General features: G+C 40.6%; 1 protein-coding gene across 5 annotated transcripts in view; it reads right to left on the reverse strand.

Moving 5' to 3' along the window:
- Positions 1-250: 250 nt before the first annotated feature.
- The window catches only part of LOC134346402 (excitatory amino acid transporter 1-like), an 82405-nt gene continuing 64774 nt past the window's right edge, over positions 251-17881 (reverse strand). For 4 of the 5 annotated variants that reach the window (XM_063047774.1, XM_063047770.1, XM_063047771.1 and 1 more), the window contains 2 exons: positions 3167-3301; positions 251-440 (listed from right to left, as the gene is read on the reverse strand). In XM_063047774.1, the coding sequence (XP_062903844.1) occupies positions 251-440; positions 3167-3301 (325 nt within the window). The remainder of the gene's footprint in view (positions 441-3166; positions 3302-17881) is intronic. The other variant, XM_063047773.1, reaches the window with a different exon arrangement.

A 17881-nucleotide genomic window follows, 5' to 3' on the forward strand; every position in this document is an offset into this window, starting at 1 on the left:
TGAGGGAATGGTGGAAGCAGAGACCTGTTGAAGAAGCATCTGTATGGAGGACAGAGAAGGGTACAGACCAAGTGCTGGTAAATGAGATCGGAACAGATGGACAGCATCAACAGGGTGGAGCAAAGGGCCTGTTTCTCTGCTGAATGACTATGATTCTGTGAAATGGCAAAGATGGATGTTAGGCACATAGTATCAGCTGGCACAGGAGTGAAGTGCATACTGATAGATCAGCCTAGCCAGCAAGAAACCTCTACATGGTGGTCTCGCTGCCAATGGCCCTCTCATTCTCATGATCTGGACCCATCAGTTGGTAAGGTTTCTTCATCTCTTGCTCCTCCACCTCAGCATCCATGTCCTGCAGTTCACGGCGAGACAGGTGCTCCACGATACCAGCTCCCAGTGAGTCTCCCAGGACGTTTGTTGTGGTTCTCAGTCGATCCCTAGAGAACAGACCATCAGACCCCAGTCACTGCGGGACAGACCGTCAGACCCTGGTCACTGCTACCACAAGACAGGCTGTTAGACCCCGGTCACCGCGGGACAGTCCGTCAGACCCCGGTCGCCGTGGGACAGACCGTCAGACCCCGGTCTCCGCGGACGGTCCGTCAGACACCGATTGCCGCGGGACAGACGGGGACAGTCCGTCAGACCCTGGTCACTGTCACCGCAGACAGTCCGTCAGACCCCGATCGCCGCAGGACAGACTGTCTGACTCTTTTCATTGAATGATAGTCTTACAAACTTGATTGAGCTCTTTGAAGAAGTGACAAAGGTTACTGATAAGAGTACGGCAGTGAATATTTTCTACATGGATTTTAGTAAGGCATTTACAAGGTTCCTCATGATAGGCTGATCCAGAAGGTTAACAACCATGGGATCCATGGAGAATTGGTAGTTTAGATTCAAGACTGCTCACCCACAGAAAATAAAGGGTCGTGGTGGAGGGGTGTTTATAAATAAGTTTGCAGATGGTGAAGTTGTGAATAGAGAGTATGGTTGTCAAAGGGGGATATTGATCAATTGGAAGTGTGGGCAGAGAAGTGGCAGATGGAAATTAAGAACACAGAACATAGAAATCTACAACACATTATTGGCCTTTCGGCCCACAATGTTGTGCCAACCATGTAACCTTCTCTAGAAACTGCCAGAATTACCCTAGCACATAGCTCTCTATTTTTCAAAGCTCAATGTATATATGTAAGAGCCTTTTAAAAGACCCTATTGTATCCACCTCCACCACTGGCAGTGCATCCCGCACACCCACTACTCTCAGTGTGAAAAACTTATACCCCTGACATCCCCTCTGTACCTAGTTCCAAGCACCTTCAAACTATGCCCCCTTGTGTTAGCCATTTTAGCCCTGGGGAAAGCCTCTGGCTATCCACATGATCAATGCCTCTCATCATCTTATACACCTCTATCAGGTCACCTCTCATACTCCGTCACTCCAAGGAGAAAAGTCCAAGTACACTCAACCTATTCTCATAAGGCATTCTCCCCAATTCAGGCAACATCCTTGTAAATCTCCTCTACACTCTTTCTATAGTACTAATCTAGACAAATGTGAGGTGTTGCATTTTGGGAGATCAACTGCAAGAGGAAATCCTTCGGATCCTTAAGGACATTGATCCACAGAGCGATCTTGCATAGCTCCCTGAAAAAGGCAACTTTTATCTAGAAAGAGTGTATAGAAGGCTAATGGCATACTTGTCTCCTTCAGTCATTACATTGAGTATGACTCGTTGCAAGTGTATATAATTTTGGTGAAGCCTCATTTGGAGTATTGTGTGCACCTGCTTGCTGCGTAACAGGAAGGATGCAAGGCCATTGGAGAGCATGCAGTGAGGTTTATGAGGACGTTGTCTGGATTAGTGTGTATGAGCTATAAGGAGAGGTTGAACAAAATTGGGTAATTTTTCCTGGAGGTTGAGGGGAGACTTGATGGAAGTTTATAAAATTATGAGGGGCACAGATTTGGTAGAGTTTAAATTGGCATCATGTTCAGCAGAACCACAGTGGGCTCAGGAGCCTGGCCTTTTACTGTTGTGTTTTCTGTTCTGTGTTCCATACTGGTCACTGCACTTCAACTTTTGCAGGTGATTACCATAGTAGTAGTTGAAGTGAAAGGGAGAAAAGAAGAGAAAGAGCCAGCAGGAGGGCAAGTGAAGGAGGCTACTAGGACTTTTATTAACAGTACACAAGAGGTTGCTGGTGGTGCCAGCAATTATTGGCCATCTTTCATTCTGGAGGGGAATGGGCACCAGCAGCCAGACAGATTTCTTCAACTGAAGGACACAGGTGACCGGAGATTCACTATCCATAACATTCGAACCGAGAACAGGGCAGACCATTGAGCTCGTTAGCCTGTTCCAACATTCATCGTGGCTGATATACCTTGGTGCCACATTTCTGCAATTACTAGACATTTTCCCTTAACCTATACCCTTGTATAGAACAAACTCGGGAACTGGACCTCCACAGCCCACGCAGCTGCAGAACTCCAAAGATTTACTCATAGCAAGGATGTAATGTTGAGGCTTTAGAACGCACTAGTGAGGCCTCACTTGGAGTATTGCGAGCAGGTTTGGGTACTTTATCTGAGAAAGAATGTGCTGACATTGGAGAGAGCTCAAAGGAGGTTCATGAAAATGATTCCAGGATTAAAAGACTTATCATATAAGGAGCATTGGATGACTCTGGGCCTGTACTCACCACAATTCAGAAGAACGAGGGAGGATCTCATTGAAACCTATCGAATGTTGTAAGGACTCAACAGAGTGGATGTGGAGAGGATGTTCCCCATGGTGAGTCTAAGACCAGAGGAAACATAGAGGGATGCCCATTTAGAACAGAGAAGAGGAGGAATTTCTTTAGCCAGAGAGTGGCGAATCTGTGGAATTCATTGCCACAGGTGGCTGTGGAGCCCAAATCATTGGATATGTTTAAAACAGAAGTTGATAGATTCTTGATTAGTCAGGGCATGAGGGGATACGGGGAGAAGGCAGGAGACTGGGGCTGAGAGGAAAGTTAATCAGTTGTAATGAAATGGCAGAGCAGACTCGATGGGCCAAATGGCCTAATTCTGCATAGTATTCCTTATGGTCTTAGTGAAGCAATTTATTGTTATGGCCTACTGCTGGCTGGCATTATGTGAAGTCAGACTTACAGGAACCAATCTACTGCAATGATAAGACTGATGTCGTCTGTAGGAAGTCCCACCGATGTCAGCACAATCACCATGGTAACCAGGCCTGCCTGGGGGATTCCAGCAGCTCCGATACTTGCAGCTGTGGCAGTGATGCTGGTTGAAGAGAAAAGCAACAGTTTAAGCAATGGAGAAGAGTGAACCACTTCAAAGGCCAGCTGGTGCACACCACCCCCAGCGCAAACAATGTACCACCGCAGGCTTAGTGCCCTTGCGGTCGTCACCACCTGGGACAGACCCAAGAACTGAGGCAGAAGAGAGCCATCTGGTGTCTTAACCTGCTCCACCATGTAGCAGAATCACTCATCCCCCAATGTAAGGGCTTCTACAGTGACATAAAAAGGACCAGAGCAACTAAATGTTTATGGCAGTTTGACATCAGAAAGGAGGTAGCACTCAGTCTTTTCATGAGCATCAAGGTGGATAAGTCACAAGGGGCTAAAGAGATATATCTCAAGGTTTCGAAACAGGCAAGAGGAGACTGCTGGGGCCTTTATAAGATCTTTGTGCCCTCACTGACCAAAGATGAGGTCCCAGATGACCTCAGTAGCTAATGTTCCTTTGTTCAAGTAGGCTGAGCTTTGGTATTACCCACATCTTGAGCCTTTTTGGGTAAAAGAATGGAGCGAGTGACTGAGGTGACAGAGGGAGAGCACTTTGGGACAAGTGATCATCGATCAATTAGTTTTAAAACAGGTTTAGAAAGAAACAGAACTGACCAAGTTCTAAATTAGGGCAAGGCTGGTTTTGAAAGTGTTAGGCAGGAGCTTGCAAAGGTTGACAGGGCAAGGCCTTATTGAAGTAGATTGATTGGGGCAAAGGGATGCCTGACATGTGGAGGCTTTTAAAGGAGAGATAATGAGAGCAAAAGGTCTGAATGTTCCTGTCAGAGTGAAGGACAAAGCTGGTAGAGGTAGGGAACCCTGGGTGACAAGGGATATTGAGGCCCTAACCAGCTAAAAGAGAGCATGGGTCAGGTACAGGCAGCTGCATAAATAGAGGGGATGCAGGAGGGTACTCAAGAGGGAAATCAGGAGGTCAAAAAGGGGCAAGAGGTGGCTATGTGTGGTAAGCCATATATATGTTGTAACTGGGTTAACTGTCTGGACACGCCCCTCTGCTGACTGCCTCTGTGGCTCCTCCCACAGACCCCTGAATAAAGGTGATTCGCCTTGCCCCTCCCCCTCAGTCCGGGGACAGACACTCACCGTGGAGGTCGTATTGTACTGCGAATAAAAGCCTTTCAGTATTTACCCTACTTCAGTCTTTTGGAGTTATTGAAGGTGCTTCACTATGGCAGAAAAGATTAAAGAGAATCCAAAAAGATTTTTAAATATATTAAGGGGAAAATGTAACTAGAGAGAAGGTCAAAGCACACATCTTTATGTGGTACTGCACAAGATGAGCAAGGTCCTTAATGAATACTTCTGTTTCTACCGGCCTCATTGTGGAGGAATTAGAAAAAGTCAACAGGCTTTGGGGATAATCCACATTAGAGAAGAGAAGTGCTGGATGTTTTAAAAAGTAAGAAGTCAGAGCCCTGGCAGCTGATGGAGTAACATCGTTTCAGATTGCACCTACTCTATTTACTTTATTGTCTCCTACCAGTTTTTTTTTGGAAACCTTATTATAATACTTTAATACTGCTCTACTATGGCTGGGAAAAGAACAAAAGTTTCTGCAAAAGAAAGAGAAGCAGAAGATGAATCTCCAGTCACTTTGGATTCAATCAGTGACTTCCTTAAATGGCAAAAATACAAATTTTCTGAGGAATTTCAATGACCTAATGGCAAATTGGATACAAACCAACAAACTTTAACTGAGTATGAGAACCAAATTCAGGAAAATACTGCGAAGCTGGTGACACTTGAAGGGGATCTTGAAGACACATCTAAACTCTGCAAAGAGTTATCCTTATCCAATGAAAAAATGATGAAAAGGATTATTAGTCTAGGAAATAGAAACAGGAGAAATAACTTGCGAATTCTGGGTCTTGAAGAATCAATTGAAGGTGCTGACTACGAAGTTCATTGCAAACTTTCTGAAACAGCTATTCCCTGTTCTATTCACTTCTGAGCCAAAGCTCGATCGAACATATCGCTCACTGACTTCGAAGCCATTGTCGTCAGCAGCGAGACCCAGGTCGGTCATTCTAAGTTTTCATAAATTCCATATTAAGGACCTTTTAACTCGCCATACCCACAACAAGGAATGATTGATTTCCATAGTTACAAGGTCAGATTTGTGGAAGATTATTTGCCTGAAGTTATGACTAATCATATGAAATATAAAGAAGTTATGTCAGAATTTTATAATAAAGGACTTAAACCATCCCTTCCGTTTCCCACCCGTCTGAGTATTGTTTTGAAGAACAGATTGCGATAAAGAATAAAGTCGGTTGAAGACGCAAAGGAGTTACTGAAGGATGAAGTCTAAAACTGTTATATTTCTTATTTGATCAATTTTTTCCTCTATTAATATGAATTTAAAATAAGGTCTCAAGAAGCTTACGTTTTGGCTGTTCATATATTGTCGTTTGCTATTTTTTTTGATACTTTTTTATTACATCCCTTTTTGAGGCTTTATTTTAATACAGCTCTCTTCGAATTTGTTTAAACTGATCCTTTTATATTTTTGAATACGGAGTTATTTTTCTTTTTATATTGTGTCTTGGTAGGGACATAATGACCTTGTAGGATCGAAGTTTCTCTCAACAGGATTTTTTGGGGAGGGAACTTAGTTGTTAGCTCACTGACTGTCTAGTGGTCAGCTTTCTTGCTTTGGGTGGGGGAAGGACTGGGGCCTATTTCTCTCTGGGAGCTGTGTTGGGTTGATTATATGATTGACTGTTTGATTACCTTACCTTACAGATTGCTTTCTAGTTTTAATAACTTATGACCAGATCTTTTAATTACATGATGATTTGTATTTAAAATGGCTTGAAATATAAACTTATTTAGTTTGAATGTGGAAGGGCTGAATCATCCCATTAAACGGAACAAAGTGTTTGCTTATATTAAAAAATTAAAAGCACCCATTATTTTCTTACAAGAAATACGCATATGCAGCTGTGATAGCTTACGTTTTTTTTACTCAGTGGAAGGATATGCAATTCCATTCTTCGTTTAATGCAAAATCACATGATGTTTCGATTTTTGTAGATAATACTGTTTCCTTTGTTCAGCATAAAGTTGTTTTGGATCCTAATGATCGATTTGTTATTGTATCAGGGAGTTTAGACAGTAAATTGATTGTTTTTGCTAATGTATATGCCCCCAACATACATGGTATTGGGGGTAAGGTATTGATGTGGATGGAGAATTGGTTAGCAGACAGGAAGCAAAGAGTGGAAATAAACGGGACCTTTTCAGAATGGCAGACGGTGACTAGTGGGGTACCGCAAGGCTCAGTGCTGGGACCCCAGTTGTTTACAATATATATTAATGACTTGGATGAGGGAATTAAATGCAGCATCTCCAAGTTTGTGGATGACACGAAGCTGGGCGGCAGTGTTAGCTGTGAGGAGGATGCTAAGAGGATGCAGGGTGACTTGGATAGGTTAGGTGAGTGGGCAAATTCATGGCAGATGCAATTTAATGTGGATAAATGTGAAGTTATCCACTTTGGTGGCAAAAATAGGAAAACAGATTATTATCTGAATGGTGGCCGATTAGGAAAAGGGGAGGTGCAACGAGACCTGGGTGTCATTATACACCAGTCATTGAAAGTGGGCATGCAGGTACAGCAGGCGGTGAAAAAGGCGAATGGTATGCTGGCATTTATAGCGAGAGGATTCGAGTACAGGAGCAGGGAGGTACTACTGCAGTTGTACAAGGCCTTGGTGAGACCACATCTGGAGTATTGTGTGCAGTTTTGGTCCCCTAATCTGAGGAAAGACATCCTTGCCATAGAGGGAGTACAAAGAAGGTTCACCAGATTGATTCCTGGGATGGCAGGACTTTCATATGAAGAAAGACTGGATGAACTAGGCTTGTACTCGTTGGAATTTAGAAGATTGAGGGGGTATCTGATTGAAACGTATAAGATCCTAAAGGGATTGGACAGGCTAGATGCAGGGGGATTGTTCCCGATGTTGGGGAAGTCCAGAACGAGGGGTCACAGTTTGAGGATAAGGGGGAAGCCTTTTAGGACTGAGATTAGGAAAAACTTCTTCACACAGAGAGTGGTGAATCTGTGGAATTCTCTGCCACAGGAAACAGTTGAGGCCAGTTCATTGGCTATATTTAAGAGGGAGTTAGATATGGCCCTTGTGGCTACCGGGATCAGGGGGTATGGAGGGAAGGCTGGTGCAGGGTTCTGAGTTGGATGATCAGCCATGATCATAATAAATAGCGGTGCAGGCTCAAAGGGCCAAATGGCCTACTCCTGCACCTATTTTCTATGTTTCTATGTTTCTATGATCCAGGATTTTTTGAACATCTATTTTCATTTTTGCCAGAGCTGTGTACTTACTCTCTTGTGATGGGAGGAGATTTTAACTCCCACAACACGCTGGAGGAACTCAGCAGGTCGGGCAGCATCCATGGAAAAGATCAGTCGACGTTTCGGGCCGAAACCCTTCGTCAGGAGGTTTTAACTGCTGGTTTAGATCCAGTATTAGATCGCCCATCTGTCAAACCAGCCACACTTAATCAATCAGCTTTGTTTATCCAGTCCTTTCTAACTAAATGTGGAATAGTTGATGCTTGGCGTTTTCTCCATCCAATGGACAGGGAGTATTCTTTTTTCTCTCATGTTCATCATTCTTATACCAGGATTGATTTTTCTTTATTGACAGTCAGATGATTCCATTGGTTCGATCGATTGATCAAATATAAAGAGATTGCTATTTCTGACCACTCTGCTGTACTTCTATCTTTAAATCTCCCTGGTTCTATCCCTATGAGTAGGTTTCGACGATTTAATTTAACTCTGTTATCCGATAAGGACTTTTTAAAATTTATGGACAATCAGATTACTCTTTTTTTATGAAGAAAATACGTTGGAAGAGACGTCTAGTCTTATTATATGGGATACTTTTAAAGCATACATCCGGGGTCAAATTATTTCTTTTATTGCAAACATCATTTAAAAAGTTAACAAAGAGAGAAATGAACTCGCCAATCAGTTAAAACAACTGAACCATAAATATGCTTCGGAACCTGATCCTGAAACATATAAGAGACGTATTGAAACTAAAACTAAATATGACCTTCTTTTAACGTATCCAATTGAAAGCCAACTTTTAAAATATATAAGTTAATTTTATATTCACGGAGATAAAACTGGTAAACTACTGGCTAATCAATTGAAACCATTTATAGCCAAGCGGCAAATTAAAGAAATACGTAAAATTAATGGGGACATGACAACTGACCATTTTGAAATTAATGACACTTTCAGGGAATTTTATTCAAAGTTGTATAGTTCTGACTCTGTTAAGGATAATATTGCAATGAATAATTTTTTAGATCAATTAACTATTCCTAATCTTTCGTTAGATAATCGTAGGCAATTGGATCAACCCATTTTCCAGGAGGAAATGGCTCAGGCTATTTAAGAATTACATTCTGTGATATCCCCAGGACCCGATGGATTCTCTGAAGAGTTTTATAAGGCTTTTTCCTCCTTGCTTATACCACACTTATGCTCTACCCTTACTGATTCCTTTAAGGTAGGAAGATTACCGCAGTCTTTTTACGAAGCTTCCATTTCGCTTATTCTCAAAAAGAGTAAGAATCCTACTGAACGTTCTTCGTATAGACCTATCTCTTTACTTAATTTTGATACTAAAATTTTATCTAATGTGTTGGCTCGCAGACTTGAAAATATTATATTTTCTATAGTTTCGGATGATCAGACAGGATTTATTAAAAATCGATATTCCCATTTTAATATACAGCGTTTGTTAAATGTTATGTACTCTCCATCTAAGGAAATATTGGAATGTGTGATATCTTTGGATGCAGAGAAGGCCTTTGACAGAGTTGAATGGAATGATCTATTTACATCCTTAGAAAAATTTAATTTTGGACCTAAATTTATTCATTGGATTAACTTACTTTATTTATCTCCCTCCGCTCGGGTTCTTACTAATTTTCAGAGTTCTAAACCCTTTAAACTCCAACGTGGAACTAGACAAGGTTGTCCTTTGAGCCCTCTGCTTTTTGATTTGGTATTAGAACCCTTAGCAATTGCTTTTCGAGAGTCTAAAGAGATTACTCATATTTTAAAGAGAGGTACTATCCATAAAATGTCGCTCTATGCTGATGACTTATTGCTTTTTACATCCAATGTTACAACCTCTTTACCATTTGTGTTCTGTTTACTGACTAATTTTAGTCAGTTCTCAGGATATAAATTAAATTTACCATAGAGTGAACTGTTTCCTTTAAGCAATTTAATACCAACTGATATTAACCTTTTTAAAATTTGAAGAAAACAAAATTACTAAGAATTATAAAGATTTATTTAAGGAAAATTTTTTAACTTTAATGAATTATGTTAAAAACACTTTCTAATTGGTCGCCTCTCTCTTTATCACTGACTGGCCAAATTAATTCTATTAAAATGAATATCTTACCTAAATTTTTATACATTTTTCAAGCTGTGCCTGTTTTTATTCCTAAATCTTTTTTTGACTCTTTGGGTTCAATTCTTTCTTCCTATATATGGAAGAATAAAAAACCTCATATAAATAAAGCTGTGGTTTTCAAAAAAGGCAAACAAAACGGAGGCTTTGCCTTACCCAATTTTAGGTTATATTATTGGGCAGTTAATATACGAAATATTACGTTCTGGATATATTACATTAACCATGAGAATTGCCCTATATGAGTTTCTTTGGAAGTTAACTCTGTTATGAAGTTTTTCATTATTTCTTTACTTGAATCCTCACTTCCTTTATCTTTAAATTAACTGACAATGTGGTGGTCAAACATACTTTGAGGATTTGGTTACAGTTTATAACCATATAACCGTAAAACAATTACAGCACGGAAACAGGCCATCTCGGCCCTTCTAGTCCGTGCCGAACGCTTACTCTCACCTAGTCCCACCGACCTGCACTCAGCCCATAACCCTCCATTCCTTTCCAGTCCATATATCTAACCAATTTTTCTTTAAATGACAATATTGAACCTGCCTCTACCACTTCTACTGGAAGCTCGTTCCACACAGCCACCACTCTCTGAGTAAAGAAGTTTCCCCTCATGTTACCCCTAAACTTTTGCCCCCTAACTCTCCACTCATGTCCTCTTGTTTGAATCTCCTCTACTCTCAATGGAAAAAGCCTATCCACGTCAACTCTATCTATCCCCCTCATAATTTTAAATACCTCTATCAAGTCCCCCCTCAACCTTCTACGCTCCAAAGAATAAAGACCTAACTTGTTCAGCCTTTCTCTGTAACTCAGGTGCTGAAACCCAGGTAACATTCTAGTAAATCTTCTCTGTACTCTCCCTATTTTGTTGACATCTTTCCTATAATTCGGTGACCAGAACTGTACACAATACTCCAAATTTGGCCTCACCAATGCCTTGTACAATTTTAACATTACATCCCAACTCCTATACTCAATGCTCTGATTTATAAAGGCCAGGATACCAAAAGCTTTCTTCACCACCCTATCTACATGAGATTCCACCTTCAGGGAGCTATGCACCATTATTCCTAGATCCCTCTGTTCTACTGCATTCTTCAATGCCCTACCATTTACCAATTTTGATTAGTCCTACCAAAATGTAGCACCTCACCCTTATCAGCATTAACCTCCATCTGCCATCTTTCAGCCCACTCTTCTAATTGGCCTAAATCCCTCTGCAAGCTTTGAAAACCTCCTTCATTATCCACAACGCCACCTATCTTAGTATCATCTGCATCCAATTTACCACCCCATCATCCAGATCATTAATGTATATGACAAACCACATTGGACCCAGTACAGATCCCTGAGGCACATCACTAGTCACCAGCCTCCAACCTGACAAACAGTTATCTACCACTACTCTCTGGCATCTCCCATCCAGCCACTGTTGATCCATTTTACTACTTCAATATTAATACCTAACGATTGAATCTTCCTAACTAACTTTCCGTGTGGAACCTTGTCAAAGGCCTTACTGAAGTCCATATAGACGCCATCCACTGCTTTACTCTCGACAACTTTCCTAGTAATCTCTTCAAAAAATTCAATAAGATTTGTCAAACATGACCTTCCACGCACAAATCCATGTTGACTGTACCTAATCAGACCCTGTCTACCCAGATAATTATATATACCACCTCTAAGAATACTTTCCATTAATTTATCCTCCACTGACGTCAAACTTACAGGCCAATAATTGCTAGATTTACTCTTAGAACCCTTTTTAAACAATGGAACAACATGAGCAATACACCAATCCTCCGGCACCATCCCCGTTTCTAATGACATTTGAAATATTTCTGTCAGAGCCCCTGCTATTTCTGCACTAACTTCCCTCAAGGTCCTAGGGAATATCCTGTCAGGACCCAGAGATTTATCCACTTCTATATTCCTTAAAAGCGTCAGTACTTCCTCTTCTTAAATCATCATAGTTTCCATAACTTCTCTACTTGTTTCCCTTACCTTACACAATTCAATATCCTTCTGCTTCGTGAATACCGAAGAAAAGAAATTCTTCAAAATCTCCCCCATCTCTTTTGGCTCCGCACATAGCCGTCCACTCCGATTCACTAAGGGACCAATTTTATCCCTCACTATCCTTTTGCTATTAATATAACTGTAGAAACCCTTTGGATTGATTTTCATCTTACTTGCCAAAGCAACCTCATATCTTCTTTTAGCTTTTCTAATTTCTTTCTTAAGGTTCGTTTTACATTCTTTATATTCCTCAAACACCTCATTTACTCCATGCTGCCTATATTTATTGTAGATATCTCTCTTTTTCCGAACCAAGTTTCCAATATTCCTTGAAAACCATGGCTCTTTCAAACTTTTAACCTTTCCTTTCAACCTAACAGGAACATAAAGATCTGTACCTTTAAAATTTCACCTTTAAATTACCTCCATTTCTCTGTTACACCCTTCCCATAAAACAAATTGTCCCAATCCAGTCCTTCTAAATCCTTTCGCATCTCCTCAAAGTTAGCCTTTCTCCAATCAAAAATCTCAACCCTGTGTCCAGACCTATCCTTCTCCATAATTATATTGAAACTAATGGCATTGTGATCACTGGACCCGAAGTGCTCCCCAACACGTACCTCCGTCACCTGAGCTATCTCATTCCTTAACAAAAAATCCAACACTGCCCCTTCTCTAGTTGGTACCTCTATGTATTGCTGCAAAAAAACTATCCTGCACACATTTTACAAACTCCAAACCATCTAGCCCTTTTACAGAATGGGCTTGCCAGTCAATGTGTGGAAAATTAAACTCTCTCACAATCACAACCTTGTGCTTAATACAAATATCTGCTATCTCCTTACAAATTTGCTCCTCCAATTCTTGCTCCCCATTAGGTGGTCGATAATACACCCCTATAAGTGTTACTTTCCCAATCCTGAATTCCACCCAAATAGCATCCCTAGACAAGCCCTCTAATCTATCCTGCCAGAGCACCGCTGTAATATTTTCTCTGACAAGCAATGCAACACCTCCCCCTCTTGTCCCTCCAATTCTATCGCACCTGAAGCAATGAAATCCAGGAATATTTAGTTGCCAATCACACTCCTCCTGAAACCATGTTTCACTAATAGCTACATCATATTTCCAGGTATCAATCCACGCTCTAAGCTCATCCACCTTTCTTACAATGCTCCTAGCATTAAAATAAATGCATTTAAGAAATTCTCCACCTCTTACTCTCTGTTTATCATTAACGGTGCAACAACTTTACTATCTTCTTTTTCTCCCTTCTCCCCTACATCTGTTCCTACACTCTTGTTCCCCTCCCCCCTTGTATCTAGTTTAAATCCACTGGAGCCTCTCTAGCAAACCTACCTGCGAGAATATTTGTCCCCCTCCAGTTTAGATGTAAAACGTCCTGCAGGAACAGGTCCCACCTTCCTTGGAAAACTGCCCAATTATCTATAAATCTGAAGCCCTCCCTCCTGCACCACGTCTTCAGCCACGTGCAGAAAACATATTGGTTTATTGAGATTCTCCCTCTCGAGTCCCATCTTTTCTAATTGTTTTTTTAAACCATCTTTAATTGACTTATCTTTTAAAGAATGGGATAGATTGGGTACTGGGAAGCAAGGCAAGCGGACAGGAGTCCGTGCCTGGAAAAAAGCAAGCCCTAGCCGGCCAGCTCTCCCGTCCATTCTGCTCTCCAATGGACATTAAATTGGACTGCATCTGACTCCAACGAAATACTCAGCAGGAGTACAGAAATGGACGGAATCCAGGGCTCAGCTGTTTATTTATGTAACAGATTTTTCCCCCAAGCCATCGGACTACCAACCTACTGCCCTCTGCTGTGCATATTGTCTTGTTTATTATTTATTATAATGCCTGCACTGTTCTGTGTACTTTGTGCAGTCCTTGGTAGGTCTGTAGTCTAGTGTAGTTTTTGTAGTTTTTGTATTGTTTCATGTAGCACCATGGTCCTGAAAAATGCTGTCTCATTTTTACTGTGTACTGTACCAGCAGTTATGGTCGAAATGACAATAAAAAGTGACTTGATTTGACTTGACTAAACGATTTCAGGATTTGTTTGATGGAGGGAATCTCTCTTCTTTTGAGCAACTTTCAACGAAATTTAACCTTTCCAATACTCACTTTTTTCGATACTTACAGATTAGAGATTTTTTAAATTCTCAATTACATACATTTCCTACAAGTCCAGATAAGAATATAATAGATACAATTTTTAATCAGAAACCCTTTGACAATGGTTCAATATCTTACATTTATGGACTGCTGTTAGGACTGAAAAAGGCCTCTTTAGATAAAATGAAAGGAGACTGGGATAAGGATTTACTGATTTTCAGATCTGAAGAGAGCCAGAAGATTATTTTTAAATTGATTAATTCTTCATCATTATGTGCTCATCATTCTTTATTACAATTCAAAATGGTACATAGAGTTCATATGACTAAAGACAAGCTCTCTCGTTTCTGCGCAGATATTTCCCCTTACTGTGATAGATGTACTAATGGAGTGGCCACACTAATTCATATGTTTTGGACATGCCCGAGCCTTGAAAAATTTTGGAAAGATGTATTTCAAATTTTTTCCGTACTTTTCAATGTTAGTTTTAAGCCCAATCCTTTGACTGCCATGTTTGGTATTGTTGAGGATAGTGCAACAAAACCGAAGCCATCTAATTTGCGGGTATTGGCCTTTATGTCCCTTATGGCCAGGAGGGTGATCTTGCTCAAGTGGAAGGAGGCCACCCCACCCACTCATGTTCAATGGCTATCTGATGTTATGTTGTGCCTTGATCTAGAGAAGATTCGTTGTTCGATTTCTAATTCTAAACATGATTTTCTAATGTTATGGGGATCCTTTCTGAGTTATTTTCATAATCTTTGAACTATTATTAAAGTATGGATCTGAGCCATTATTATTATAATATTATATTATATAATAAGGTATTTCTTTTTTTTCTTCTCTTTTTTTTAACCAACCAGCTCATTTTGGTAGTGGGGGTAGATTTTTAAAAAATAAAATGTAATTATTTTATTTTATTTCATTTCATAATTCAGTCTTTTTTTTCTACATGATTGATTTGAAATGTGGGATACTGTGATCATATTACTGTGGTTTAAAAGTAATGTAATTCATATTACTTGTATCCTTATGAATTTTGTATTTGTATTTATGCAATTTATATAATATTAATAAAAATATTGAAAGAGAAAAAGTAAGAAGGTATTTAAATCTCCAGGGCCTGACCAGGTTTATCCAAGAACACTGTGAGAAGCGAGAGAAGAAATTGCAGGAGCCCTGGCTGAGGTTTCTGCACCATTATTAGTCACAAGTGAGGCACCGTAAGAGTGGAGGGTGGCAAATGTTGTGCCTTTATTTAAGAAGGGCCACAAAGAAAAACCTGCAACTCACACAAAATGCTGGAGGAACTCAGCAGGCCAGGCAGCACCTTTGGGAAAAAGTAGTTGATATTGGCGCAAATCATCAAATGTACTCTATCCCATAGATGCTGCCTGGCTTGCTGAGTTCTTCCAGCATTTTGTGTGTGTTACTTGTATTTCCAGTATCTGTAAGCTTTCTCTTGCCTGAGAACTATAGGCAAGTAAACCTATCATCTGCGGTAGGCAAATTACTGGAGAAGATCCTGAGGGACAAGATCTATTTGCATCAGGAAAGATAGGGGGTGATCGATGATAGCACAGGTCTGGGAGATCAGAATCAGAATCAGGTATATTATCACCGGCATGTGTCGTGAAATTTGTTAACAGCAGCAGTAGTTCAATACAATACATAATATAGAAGAAAAAAACAAAATAAAATAATAAGAATAATAAATAAATAAATTACAGTATATGTATATCTAATAGATTAAAAATCGTGCAAAAAACAGAAATACTATATATTTTAAAAATGAGGTAGTGTTCACGGGTTCTATGTCCATTTAGGAATCGGATGGCAGAGGGGAAGAAGCTATTCCTGAATCATTGAGTGTGTGCCTTCAGGCTTCTGTACCTCCTACCTGATGATAACAGTGAGAAAAGGGCATGCCCTGGGTGCTGGAGGTCCTTAATAATGGACGTTGCCTTTCTGAGACACTGCTCCTTGAAGATGTCCTGGGTACTTTGTAGGCTAGTACCCAAGATGGAGCTGACTAAGTTTACAATTCTCTGCAGCTTCTTTTGGTCCTGTACAGTAGCCCCCCACACCCCAATACCAGACAGTGATGCAGCCTATCAGAATGCTCCCTACGGTACTCCTATAGAGGTTTTTGAGTGTACCTGTTGACATACCAAATCTCTTCAAATTCCTAATGAAGTATAGTCACTGTCTTGCCTTCTTTATAACTACATTGATATGTTGGAACCAGGTTAAATCCTCAGGAACTTGAAACTGCTCATTCTCTCCACTTCTGATCCCTCTATGAGGATTGGCATGTGTTCTTTCGTCTTACCCTTCCCAAAGTCCATTATCAGCTCTTTTGTCTTACTAACATTGAGTTCAAGGTTGTTGCTGCAACACCACTTCACTAGTTGGCATATCTCACTCCTGTACGCCCTCTCGTCTCCATCCGAGATTCTACCAGCAATGGTTGTATTGTCAGCAAATTTATAGATGGTATTTGAGCTATGCCTAGCCACACAGTCATGGGTATAGAGAGAGTAGAGCAGTGGGCTAAGCACACACCCCTGAGGTGCGCCAGTGTTGATCGTTATCAAGGAGGAGATATTCTCAATAACCTGCACAGATTGTGGTCTTCCGGTTAGGAATGAGTTTTTTGATGATGTCTCTTAGAAGGTTGATGAAGGTGGCAGCATCATCTACATGGATTTCAATAAGGCCTTTGATAAGGGTTTGTGTGATAATCTGCCCTTGAAGGTTAGATCATTTGGAATCCAGGGAAACTGACTAACTGGATATAAAATCAGAGGATATTGGTGGGTCATTGTTTCTCAGTCTGGAGCACTGTGACAGTGCTGTGCCTCAGAGGCTGATGCTGGGCCAACTGTTGTATGTTATCTATATCAATAATTTGGATAAGAATGGACATGGATAGAAGCAGATGGGGAAGGCTAATTATGATGATATTAGGCAAGAATTTAGGACAGTAAATTGAGTACAGATGATCTCAGGGAAATGCACTGCAGAAATATTGATTGCTTAGAAAACACTTGCATGGGGTTCTGGATTGGTTTGTCATATTGAGACAGGGAAAAGATGGCAACATGAAGGAACCATGATTGTCAAGAGGGATGGAACATTTAGTCAAGAGGAAGAAGGAAGTATATTTAAGGTTTACAAAGCAAAGATCAGACAGGGCTCTACAGAGTTATAAGGTAGCCAGGAAGAAGCTTAAGTAGGACAGCTAGAAGGGGACATGAGAAGGCCTTAGTGAATAGGATTAAGCAAAACCTCAAATCGCTCACCATGTACATGAGGACTAGAGTGAGGGTTAGACTGTTAAGGATAAAGAGGGAGATATGCCTGGAGGAAAAGGAGGTAGGGGTGGTCCGTAATGAATACCTTGCTTCAATATTCACCAGGGGGAGATATTTTGATGAATGTGATAACAGGTTAATATGCAGGAACATGTTCAGGTTAAGAAAGCTTTTGAAAAACATTAGGACAGGTATATATCTGGGGCCAGATGGGATATAACCCAGATTACTACGTGAATGAGACAAGAGATTACTATGCTTTTGGCGATGATCTTTGCATCCTTCTGGCAAACAGCTTTGAAAAGCAGGAAGTTTTTCAACAGGAGTCATGGGTTGGAGTACTGTACAGATGCAAGAGAAGCATTCCTGCACAGTTCCATCACAAAGCTTTTAAAAACCCAGTCTCAATAAAAGGGAGGTACCACCTAGCAGAGCGATCATCGTCACAGTAGTCTGAAGCAGAGTAGTAAGGCTCTGGCTCAACAAGGCTTTGGTGAGATCAGCTAGAGGCAAGGTAAGTATTTCTTATTTAACTCTAGAAAGAACAGGGGTACGTCTACAGAGCCAATGTCTTGTTCATGGTAACACACATCAAAGTTGCTGGTG

The sequence above is a fragment of the Mobula hypostoma genome, chromosome 5, assembly GCF_963921235.1.
Source record: "Mobula hypostoma chromosome 5, sMobHyp1.1, whole genome shotgun sequence".
Taxonomy (NCBI): Eukaryota; Metazoa; Chordata; class Chondrichthyes; order Myliobatiformes; family Myliobatidae; genus Mobula; species Mobula hypostoma.